Consider the following 12931-nt stretch of genomic DNA (forward strand, 5'->3'; position numbering starts at 1 on the left):
GCTCATGTTTTATGCATATGGTGGTGTGTACTTTTGACAGTTTTTTTTATTTTATTAGATCTTCCTAAAAAATATATATATATATAGATATTGCAATATATCATATCGTAATCCCTGTATCATTATATGTAATCGTACTGCCAGATTTTTGGTGATGCACATCCCTGAATGAAATTAGATCTCTTAACATTGGGTGCGAGGAGTGGCTGCATTTTACCTGCTGCCTCTTGGCCGCCATCACATTCAGTCTGTCCACCTCCGGTTTCAGAGCTTTGTACTGAATACCCAAGTCCTGCTCAGTGCCGGCATTACGCACCTTCACCAGGCTCTCCTCCACCTGTGGAGTCAAGTACAATACGCCATTAAAGAAAAGAAGCCTTAATGTCTCTCACTATATTTATTTTAGACCATATATTAAGTCTGACATCTGAAATTCATATATATGTTTATCCTGCTGGCTTTGTATTCGTTACTCATCATAAAACTATTTTAAGGTCCTTTAGGTGACATGAATATTTATTAAAAGAGAACAGAAAGGACTGGCAGGCATCAATATGAAATTACTGTACTGAAAAATGATTAGTGACATAACCAGTGAGCCAGAAAATGCCCCCTACATTAAATTTGTGATCACTGCACCTCATTCAACCACAAAAGTAAAAGCGAAAGAAAAATGCCAAATAATAATGTGCAACTCTATCATGATTTCCCCTTTCATAGTTTATTCTAATTAATTCAACAAAATGCATTAGACAAATCATTAGTACATTAGTCAAAATAAGACAAAAGAAATAATTTCATGGTCACACAAGCATACTCAAAAAGCTTCATTTGATCATTCAAGCTGAACTTACAGAACAATTCAATGAAGAAAAAAAAAACAAACAAGAAAAACAGCGCCTACTCTTTTACAAGAAGGCTTCTGCTTCTACTTGCACATACGTCCATCGCAAACTTTACGTGAGAAACACTGGTATAAAAATCTAATTGTAACACTAAAAAAAATATATAAATATATAATCCACCTTTATCATACATTTCCAGTGAAATCTCAGAGGGATGTTTTTCACAGCCCTGCCAGCATGGTCAAATTAATGAATTCACAAACGTGAGAAGACCTCTCTACAGTGCATAAAGGACTACACAGTGCGATTCAATAACATGCTGCTTGCAGAAACAGAAAGTGAATGTAATCTAGTTTGTACCAACAACATATAGACTAAATGCAAACAAATCTAATTTAAAATCTAGGCGCATGAGACAAAGTGAAGGCTACAGTAAGGCTTGGAACATGCAGCATTTTCTTTTTTATATGAAGTGTTTTTATTCACACACAGTAACAGTGTTTGCTGTGCATGTAATTACTGCTGGAGGAAGTTCAATAAGAGTTAGGCAATAAAGCCTGAGGGCAATAAAAGTACTGACACCAGCACAGATGATGAAGGGGGTAAATAGGACAAAACTCGGGTGTCTTTGTTTATCCTTTACTCAGCCTTCTGGACCAAAGCCAGTTCCCTATGGTACTCCCTTCGGCTTTAGCTTTTTCCTCAGAATCAGAGACTGACGAGGGCTAGAGATAATGAAGGGGGCTATAAAAAGAAATACAGCAAATTCTATTTGTGACTGGATTCCGCGATTTCGTTAATATTTTCTGCATCGGAGCTTCGAATTTTAAAAGGACAGCATTTATTTGAAACAGAAATTGATCACATCATTATAAATGTCTTTACTATCACTTTTGAGCGATTTAATACATCCTTGCAGAATAAAAATATTAAATTCTTTATAAAAAAAAGCATACTGAAACTAAACTTTTAAACAGTAGTGTATGTGAGATTGAGAAAACAATGATATTTTGTTTCACTTTAAGGTCAAACAACTCTTCAAGGAGTAAAAATGTGTGCATGTGTCTCACCAGTTTGAGCTGAAGCAGAAGCTGGTACACGTCAGCCATGTCCGCCAGTACAAGCAGATGAGTGACAGCAGAAAGAAGGGCACGTGCAGCACGGACCATATTGCCTCTCTTAACTGAAGAACAGGGATCCTCTGCAAACTCTCCTGAGGCCATCTTCATGGATTCTCCTACAGAAAAAGATTTATACACAAAGTCTCATAATTAGTTTTAATTTGTTCTTTTGTAGCCCTCATGATGCAAGAGCAGCAAGGTCAAGGAAATGATCATTTCCCAATGTGGAAGACGACATAACTCAACACCTGATGATGCAATTACTTCCAAAGCTGCCCTTTGAAATGCTTCAAAATGCAATGAATTATTGTCTGTTATTTGATTAAATTCTGCCTCTATTAATTGACAATGATAATGCAGTCCAAGGTCGTTTGCGAGACAACACGAACACGCTACAGCACGACATACAGATGTTGCTACAGAGGCTCTTTAGTGGCAACCCGGACACACAAACCCAGTCAACACGGCTCGAATTTTTGTGTGGTATTTCGCATAATTTTAATAATTCCTGCAGGTCTCCCACTTATAATGCGGGAAATTCCCCCACAAACATTGATTCACTTTAGCATATAGATTGTATGAGTAAATTAATCAACAGATTATAAAATCAAATCAATCATTTTAAAACTTTCTGTGAGACGTAATTTCACAAACAGTATGAAAGATTCAGTGGTGCTGCGTCTCAAAATGGCTTGCACAAGGCAAGCATCAAGCGCTGCAGGCGACGATACTAGACTCCCGCGTTTAGGAGTCGGGACTTGACGGAATTGTCACTTGCACAATCGGGCCAGCAGTGATTGTACTATCAGTAATTACTTTGGTAATTGTAACCAAAGTTTATAATTTTCACGTCTTGTGAAGTCTTACCAGTCTTATCAATTTAAACATTCAAGTGATTTTAAACTATCCTGTACTCCGAGTAGACTGAGTACTCTCTTATCCCATCAGCGCTCTCTGAGAGATGTTTTTCTCTGCACACATACATACATTAAAGCCGCCTCACAAACAACTCGCGGCTAACAAAAGTTATTTTTCGCGATTATTTCACTTTAACAGGAAAAAAAAACACAAAATTGTGTCAAAATTTTGGTCTTGGCAGAATACTCGCAAACACAGTCGGTTATGTCTTAAGCATAAAACGCTGACAGTGTGACAGACAGAATAATGAAACAGTAATGGATCCGTGCACTAGCTCTAAAAGTGACAGCAGCCATATGCGCCTGTCATTAATGTTGTAGTCAAAACAACAAAAGATAGCTTTGATCATAAGGAATCAGAATTAATAGCCTATGTATTTAATTTAGTCAGGACTAAAAGTCTATCAGTGTTATTTTACATTTGATTACTTTATTCAGTTTCTGTAGTATTTCTGAACACTGTTAGACCTACCCAAAAACTTCTCTTTATTTTGTATTCATTTTTGCTACTTTTTCTGCCCCACCAATTCCCAACAATTAAACCAACAATTCAAGCGATAGGTCTGATTCAGCCACCCCACGGTCTGTCATAAGAACAGAGCCAACCACTACACACAAGAACAACTAACAAGGTGAAATATAGAGCTAATCACCAGAGCAGCGGGTGTTCATGTTCGAGGATAAATGCCAGTGGTTAGGGGGTGACGGGTTAATTGCATTAGGATGTCATTTTGTGAAATGCTAGATCGAGAGGAAATTCAGAAGCAGTGAAACACTGTGGTGAAAGCAAAAGTGCGATTCATGTCTGCTCATAGCCAGAGCTCTCTGACACGTGCTAGCACACCAAACAAGTTCTTTCAGTGAAGGTCGAGTCCCTGGGATAACACTGATGTCTTATCTGATGTGCCTGCGAAAGGGTCATCTCTTGCTTCACATCCCAGTTGGTTCATGTTGAAACCTTTTCAATGCGTTAAAGCAGAGCATTTTAACAGCAGCTTAAAATACCGAAATGAATGAGCACAGTCATACAACCACAAGCCTCACATTCGACAGAGTCTCTGGTTGTTGTTTCGAATGTGTCGACAAATGAAACTGAACACAATCATGCAGATCTCCGCATCCCACTCAAGTCAAGCATAAAAATAAAAAAGCTTGCAATGAAAGCAGCCAAGAGCGCAAGTAATGGCCAAGTTCATAACTAGCCTGAACTGAAATTGACTCAATGAAAAGAGAGAAAAATCTACTTGATGAGGCACTGAGTAAAAGCTATGTGCTCAGGAGGGGGTCACATTCTTTCCTTTGTTGATGTTAGGAAAAATGTGCAGTGTTTCCTGGTAACAGGAAGCAAGTCTCACAGAATGACGGCAATCTAAAAAACAAGATTTTCTGGGTTATTGCGCAAGCAGTGGTTTCCACAGACGCTGAATGATAGCTCAAAGACCCTTTCTATTTTTACCCATCACTTAAAAAAAGATTCGTCTGACAATAGACCACACAAAAAGCCAGGAGAACTAAGGACTCAGAGACTGTCATTCCTTCCAGAGGGCGCAATCAATAAGACCATTTTCATGGGCCTGATAGTGATCAGTGCACCCATAATAAACTCACATCTATCACTTATAAGGTAGCACTCACAAGAGGACCATAGTGGCTTGTGATGAAATGTTTAAAGTGGACATCTAAAGAAGACACAATGAGCATCCAGATACCTTGCAGGGAAGGCAGACAGCATTCTCATTCCCAGCATCCTTCATTGCCCCGTTGAAAAGGTGCGAAGCAATCAAAATCGGTTTCTAAATAAGACACATTCCACCCAGAAGACATGCTAATGTTGTACATATACATGCAGCAGACAACTCTGGAGCTGTAAGGGAGAAAATCGTTCAAGGATTCAGTGGTTTCTAACGTGCATTACGCAATGATTACATTTGCCCGGCTTGCAGAACAGCTGGTAAGCCACAGCTGGGTACCAGGATCTCTTTTCAATCTAGGGAAGCTTTAACTCCACTCAATGGTGGCATTATCAGTCGAACCATGCATGGTCGAGCAAAACTGCATAGCTGACAGTCTCCGGCACCAGCGTGCAACAGTGTCTGGATTCCACAGCCAATGACAGCATACCAAAACCAAAGTGACATTCCCCGGCATCACAGCAGTGTGCTGGCCGGCGCTTGACAGATTTTACAGCCTAAACTAAGCCAATAAACACTGAGTGCCGAGTCTGAAACTGACAAAGATGTTATTCCAACAAGTAATAAGTGGGTTGAGCCTGCAGTCTGCATCTCAGAACACCCCGACATGCCACACTAATTCCAGAAGAAGGGGGCATTCCAAGTCCAGAAGCTCATGTCAGCCATTTACTTCAATGAGAATGTATGGTGATGACTTTATGGTTACAGGTTATTTGTCACATGCCAACAGAAGGCAACAGACTTTACATGAAGTCTCACTCGACATCCCCTTGACAACTGGCAGACTCTGTGTAAATATGCACGTTGTGTGCTTCTTTTCACATCTTTGGCAACCGAGCATAAATAAAAATATCTTGATGGATCAGCGCAGCATGTCAAGGAAAGCTGTTCACTAATGAAAGTGACAATCCCTTCTTAGCACAGGTAGCATAGCCATATACCTCGAATTAGTTAGCATAGGTGTCAAAAATGGCAGGAAAATTTACTTAGCACCGTAAAATGAAGGCCTCCAAACTCATGCTGATATGACGAGGCTATCGCATCTTATTTAAATGAGTCAAACGAAAATGTGCACTAACTAGAGTGTAGCGGGGTCCGCATATCAATATCAGCAGGATTTTTAATCAAAAATGCATGGCAAACAAGACATGAATAAATGAGTCATTGTGCAATTTGACAGGGTTAAACCCTTCTATTAACCTGCCTTCTCTATCCTCTTTCTGCAAGAAGACACGGCAGAGATGTTCTGTAATGAGAACAAACAACATGAGATTGAATGAGGGGATATAGAGAACAACAGTCTTGGAGGAAGTACACACTCCATTGCATGATGGCAGCAACTCTGATAGTACAAGCTAAGCCCTCTTAATTCAAAAATCCATCCAGTCATGCAGATAAGCACAGACAGATAATAAAAACAGGAAATTAAACCACTCATTAAAGCCATTATTTAAATTAGGATATTTCAAATGTTTCTTGTAATAGTGGTGGCAGCCAATTTTTAACTCTTTTAACAGTGTTATCACCAAGACTGTGTTAACACAGATTTCACAAATCGATTCGATACTGATTCACAAGCTCATAACGCGATACAATTTTCTATCCGATATCGTATACAAGATATCACTAACAGGTTAAATAAAATTACAATTAACATGTAATATAGTGCAAATATTTAGCAAAATGTTATTTTTTGTATATAGCTAACAATCAAGCTATGGACATTGAATGGCTTTCCTGAGATAAATGTAATGTGCGACATGTTATTTACAAGCTGTTGTATTGAGATCTTTACGTGGTGAAAACCAATGGAGTGATTACATGAGACATGATACATAATCAGTAAGTTGTACTGTTTGTTTCAATAAACCTTCAAAAGTTATTCATATTTATTATGTGCTAGAACTAGTAGAAAAGGGGAGAAGATGATCAGTTCACATGCGCATAGAGCTGTTGCTTGAACAAGTGAATTTATTATGAAATTGACAGAATTTAGACAGCAAAGTAACAGCATAAAGCTTATTGCGATAATTGGATGGTGGTGCGCTACAAATAATGTTTAGTTAAGTTTTGTTCACACATCACCAGAAAACAGCATAGAATAAAAGCCTGATATTGAAATTTAAGAATTGATAACAGTTCATCAAACTGATTAATCTATATTGTCAACCCAGCCCTAGTTAGCAGCCTTCTCTTTTTTGCTTACCTTGCTTACGGACATCCTCCACCGCTGCAGTCAGCTCGTCCTTTAAGAACTGGCTCTCTTTAGCAATCTTCTCGCCTTTCTCCAGGAAGTTCATGGTTGCTGACTCTACAGAGGCTGCCAGAACATGAGCCTTCTTGGAGCGCCCCTTCTTCTTGTTGGATGGGCCTTTGTTGCTGGAGTTCACAAGTGTGGTGACCTGAAAACAATGCAAAAAAATAAGGAAAACTGTGATTTTTGGTGATTAATACAGCAACTGAGTGTGAAAACTGAAAAAGCAGCCTGACCTGGGTAACCAAGGGCTCAAGCAGTCTTTCCACCGCCAGTGTGCGGATCTCCAGGCTCTTGGGATCCCATTTGAAGTTGATGTTTGCTGTGTTAATGCTCGTCATGTTTCTGAGGAGAGAAAAAGCAATCAATGGATTAAAAAGGGTGGTGAGACAAATAAGCAGCCTGAGGCTATGTCTTTTATCAAATCAAATGTCACATCATATTTACTAATGATGTAAATATTCCACACTGTTAACCAAAACTCATACTCATGCCGTCTGAGTAGCTCTGTTGCCCACTCTTATTTTCTATTCAAACAGTGACCACAGTTGTATTGATCAGCAATCTTGCACTGAAGGACAGGGATAATCAGCCTACCCTGAGGGCTCTGCTGTTGTTACAGGGGTCTGTCTGCACTAGACAGCCACACTAAATGGACATTGTTTGCTATATAGGTCAGGGAATGCAGACAAAATGGGCGAGGTCAGTGTTGCATGACCAACACATTGCGAATAAAACCTTTGAATTCAAATGTGTCCTACAAAAAGTTAGGACATTCGACTTTGGCTCAGTTTGGTGGAAAATATTGCTACTTAGATAGAACTGGTTTGTTACCATCAAAAAAAAAAAAAAAAAAAAAAAACTTGGAGGAACACAAGCTTGTGTACTTTAAAACATCAAATAGCATTCTTTACATTCCAATAGAGTGCATTAGTCAGGTTCCGGCTGTAAATATACAATATAGGCCTACATTTTCTAAATAGGGGAATATATTTTTAATTATACATTTTACAAACTGTTAAAGACAGACCATTAAATAAATAAATATATAAATAAATAATATTAGGAAATGCATTCCAAAGACTTTATCTATTCTTCATTAACTCCATCAACCATTTAGTTTTGAAAGTGTCATTAAGTGGACTATAATCTAAGACCTCAAGTCCCCTCTTTAGGGTTATATATTTTTTATCTAATCTGTCTTTTTTTCTCCAAATAATGTTAAAATATCTTGTCTAAATTCTTAATCACCTTAGGAGGCACGTCAAATGATAAAGATGTGTACAGATCTTTCCTCTTTGACAATAATACCCTTCCAAATATTGATATATCGCCTCATTAACCACAAACTATATTTCTTTGTTTTCTCAATAATTGGTTCAAAATTTAACTGACTCCTACGGTGGCCGAGAGAGCTCAACGCGCTGAAGAAAACGCATGCAAATAGAAAAACACCTGCAAATTAAGAAAACATCTTCATCAGTTTCACAACACATGTGTGCTCCAAATACTCACAACACAACCAAATACAGAAACGCGCTGCAAAAGTTCACAACACAACCAAATACAGAAACGCGCTGCAAATAGAACAGAACACAACGGAAATGTTTCCGGGGAACCCAATAAGTGACGGACCCGGCTAGGACGTGCTTACAGCTGTCTACTTTTATTATTATTTATTTTTTTGCAAAACATACAGAGATGACACGTTTATGACATACAACTTTGTATACAATATACAAAATGTATTTACAATATGTTCAATGTCATAAGAATACTAAAAAGAACAATGAGCTGAAGACTAAAATAAATAAATAAATAAAGATAGAGAAAAATAACATGAGGGAAAGACATTAATCTATACATCAGTTACATTGTACACATTTTGTCATGTTATGTTAAAATAAGTTTCATAAGAAATGTTAGAATGCAGCTAGGGTCCAAATATGAGACGGCAAGTTTTAAAGTTGAGACACTCACACAGATATAACGCACATTTTAAAAACTTTGCTGTATAAAATGTATATTTATTTGCAACAGTTATGTTAACAGCAATAATACTATATTTCTGGTAAGAACAGCTATTCAGCTCATGGACACGCGCTGCGTTGTCATGGGAACATCCCAGGTGAAAATAATGAGGAAATGACGTTGTCTTTCGTTGCTTATTAGACATTCTCTGGTTGCTCCCTTCATCAACATGGCACACAAGTGCCCCGCTCCCTCCAAAGTGCCCAATTCAAGGGCTCTGCCGTCTGCCCTTTTAAGAGAGTAGGGCATAGGTAATGCTCACGAGCAATAAGCACGTCCCAGCCGTCCGTCCGTCACTTATTGGGTTCCCCGGAAACATTTCCGTTGTGTTCTGTTCTATTTGCAGCGCGTTTCTGTATTTGTTTGTGTTGTGAACTTTTGCAGCGCGTTTCTGTATTTGGTTGTGTTGTGAGTATTTGGAGCACACATGTGTTGTGAAACTGATGAAGATGTTTTCTTAATTTGCGGGTGTTTTTTCTATTTGCATGTGTTTTCTTCAGTTGCAGCGCGTTGAGCTCTCTCGGCCACCGTAGACTCCTCCATTTTTACAAATTACTACACAGAGATATGTTAATTTGTTTTAACTGGAATATTCTCTATTTCTGTTTAAGAACAATCTTTGAGAGTTTTTCACACAAAAAGTCATCCGGGTAACCGAAACCGGTGCTACTTTCATGTATTGCGTCACACCGCGGACTCGCCCAGCCCACTCTCATTTCACAATATTTTTGTACATTTTAAGCAGCCTAACTTTTTCTTTTGCGACAACGTTGAGAATGTATATGTAAAATAATAAAAAATTCAAATCAAATATGTCCAAGTAATTATTCATTTGGTGAGTAACTTAGCCGTGAAATAAACGGGATAATGTACTTTCACTTCACTTCCATAATGACCAGCTGACTGTAACATTATTAACGTTATATATCAGACTTAGAGAGAAATATTATCAGGTTGTACTTTAATCATAAGTATTGTATATTTGGTAGACAACACATTATTTCAGTAGACAACAACATACTGTCTGAATCCTGTATCATTAAACTGCGAATTTAGGGCAGAACTCACAGGAAGGGCCTGATCCCTAGTTTGTGGTTTAGGCGGAGCCCTAAACTCCTCGTATGGATTTTATATTTCTCAAACGCCTTAACCTCATCATCATCGGCGATTTAAAATAGTCAACCATCCACAAAACGCATACGATAACATTTCAATGGCCTGTTGATCAAAAAACACATTCAAGAATAAAACTCCCGACACATTTGTCCTGATACGAGACGTGCAGCTAACGGCTAACAACTAACGTTAGCATTCCCACCAAAGTTTCCAGGATAGCTTCTGTTTAATACTCTAAGAATTTATCAACTTTTTTGTCCTTTCGTTACGATTCTAAATTCGTCAAAGGGTAATTAACAAGACGTTTACAAGAAAAAAAACCTGGTGTTAATTCAGTGAAATATGAAACGACAGAGAAATATCCCAAACATTCCATGAAGTTGGGAAACGAGCTAACAGTGTAGCCACACACTCAAATTCCGCATTTGTCTCTTATATTCACAATATAGACACATACTGAACCAGTTATGAGGCAAATTTACTTTTCTGTGAGTTATTAATGAAAATAATGCCATTTAAACTAGCTACCTAGACAAAGGCAAACTCTACTCACCAGACTGTTTGAAATTCCTGTCAGATTCAAAATGGAGGGATGAGACTTTTAAAATACTGTGGTAAAGTTTTTTCGCGTGTTTAATCCCTCCCAGCGGCTAAACAAAAGCCAAACGATATAATCCACTAAAACTTGACTAAAAGAGCCCGTTCGAGTAATAAATGGAAGAGTTCGTGAAGTGTTTAGGAGGAGTTTCGGTTTTTCCCGTGAGGTCAATGAGGAGGAGGAGGAGGATGATGGCGGATTCCCAGAAGTCAGTGTTATCAGGTGTGTTTGGGAGTGGCTCGAGAACTCGAGAAAAGTTCATCTGAACGCGCAGTGGGGGGCATTAAAACACACTGGTATCAGATTAAAAGGTGTGAAGAGAGATTTGAATCTGTGAAGGGACTTTTTACATGGTTGTTGACTGAATTTAAAGGCGAAATGTGCATATTCTTTCTCTACTCATTATCAAGTTTCAGTTCAGCCCAGTTATGTGCTTTATTTATTGGCATGGCAACAACAGTAGGCTAAATTTGTTTCTTTAAATTTGTTAAAGAAAAACTTAAATTAAGCATCAAGAGACAATAGGACTGTATAATATACTCTATACAAAGAAAAGACAAATACATAATTAAGATTTATTTTTAAATAAAAAACAAGGATGAGCTTTAAATAACATTTGTGATAAAAGGAGGCAGACACAAGACTATTTATCTGTCTATTTGAAAAAGGAAGGACACCCTTTTGAATTATATGGTTTATGTATCAGGACATAATCAAAAATCATCTGGTCGTTAACAGGTCTAAAAAAAAATAGGCAAATACAACCTCAGATGAAAAACAACGAATTTAACAAAAATAAAGCCAAAATGGAGAAGCCATGGGTGACAAACATATACACCCTATGATTCAGTTGCTTGCAGAGCCCCATTTAGCAGCAATAACTTGAAGTAATTGTTTTCTGTATGACTTTATCAGTCTCTCACATCGCTCTGGAGAAATTCTGGCTCGCTCTTTTTTACAACGTTTGTTTATGCACAGCTCTCTGAAGGTCTGCCTGGTTGAGGTCTGGGCTTTGACATGGGCCACTGCGACACCTTGATTCTTTTATTTTTCAGCAATTCTGTTGTAGATTTGCTGGTGTGCTTGTGATCCCGTTGCATGACCCAATTTCGGCCATGCTTTAGCTGTTGGACAGATAGCCTCACATTTGACTCTAGAATACTTTGGTATACAGAGGAGTTCATGGTCGACTCAACGACTGCAAGGTGCCCAGGTCCTGTGGCTGCAAAACAAGCAAAAATCAACACCCCTCCACCACCGTGCTTGAATGTTGGTATGAGGTGTTTGTGCTGATACGCCGTGTTTGGTTTTCGCCAAACGTGGCGCTGTGCATTATGGCCAAACATCTCCACTTTGGTCTCATCTGTCCAAAGGACATTGTTCCAAAAGTCTTGAGGTTTGTTTAGATGCAACTTTGCAAACCAAAGCTGTGCTGCCATGTTCATATTAGAGAGAAGAAGCTTTCTCCTGGAAACAACATGCATTCCAAACATGCCATACTTCTCCAGTCTTTTTCTAATTGTACTGTCATGAACTTGAACATTTAACATGTTAACTGAGGCCTGTAGATTCTGAGGTGTAGTTCTTTGGTTTTTTGCAGTTTCTCGGAGCATTGCACTGTCTGACCTTGGGGTAAATCTGCTGGGACGTCCGCTTCTGGGAAGATTGGCAACTGTTTTGAACTGTCTTTCCACTTGTGGATAATCTTCCTCACTGTAGAATGATTGACTTCAAATTATTTGGAAATTGACGTATAACCCTACCCAGATTGATGGCAGTAACAATTGCTTCTCTAAGATCACTGTTGTTTTCTTTCCTCCTTGCCATTGTGTGAAGACATACCTGAATACTCCAGACCAGCAAACTCTATCTATCTATCTATCTATCTATCTATCTATCTATCTATCCATCCAAGTTTAAAATATCTTCTTTAGCAACTTCGTGTTTAAATTACTTATTATTAATAATGATTTAATCTCAAGGTCAAATTAATCCTTTCTTATAAATCTATAAATGAAAAAGAGGGAGTAAGAAATGCAGTGAATATATGAGCAGCTGGTATGAGATTTTTTCCCCTCAGAACACAGTGCAGAGTGCAGCACAAGTGCGTGTGACTCATATAGGAAGTTATTGAGATGTGAGTCCCAGGCGAGTTCTAGCATGAATAGTAATAATCTTACATTTTCAGCAGTTTATATGAGGGCATAGTGCTCTCTCTACAATAAAGCCAAGTGGATGATAGTCATTTAATTTATTTTGTATTTTCTAAGAATTCATAATGGAACTGCATTGAGTTTTATATTTTAGCTGGAATCATAATAAAGTTATATTTTATGCAAGACTGTCATATTCATCTTT

The 12931-nt window shown here is 38.2% G+C and overlaps 1 protein-coding gene across 1 annotated transcript in view; it reads right to left on the reverse strand.

Annotated features, from left to right (window-relative positions):
* Nucleotides 1-10799, reverse strand: part of ctnna1 (catenin (cadherin-associated protein), alpha 1) — a 117921-nt gene extending 107122 nt beyond the window's left edge. The window contains exons 1-5 of the mRNA XM_084132286.1: nt 10529-10799; nt 7065-7173; nt 6781-6976; nt 1916-2082; nt 218-337 (exon numbers count right to left, since the gene is read on the reverse strand). Of these exons, the coding sequence (XP_083988412.1) occupies nt 218-337; nt 1916-2082; nt 6781-6976; nt 7065-7169 (588 nt within the window). The 5' untranslated portion in view covers nt 7170-7173; nt 10529-10799. The remainder of the gene's footprint in view (nt 1-217; nt 338-1915; nt 2083-6780; nt 6977-7064; nt 7174-10528) is intronic.
* Between the last annotated feature and the right edge of the window lie 2132 nt (nt 10800-12931).

This window comes from Abramis brama (genome assembly GCF_963993115.1).
Source record: "Abramis brama genome assembly, chromosome: 13".
Lineage (NCBI taxonomy): Eukaryota > Metazoa > Chordata > Actinopteri > Cypriniformes > Leuciscidae > Abramis > Abramis brama.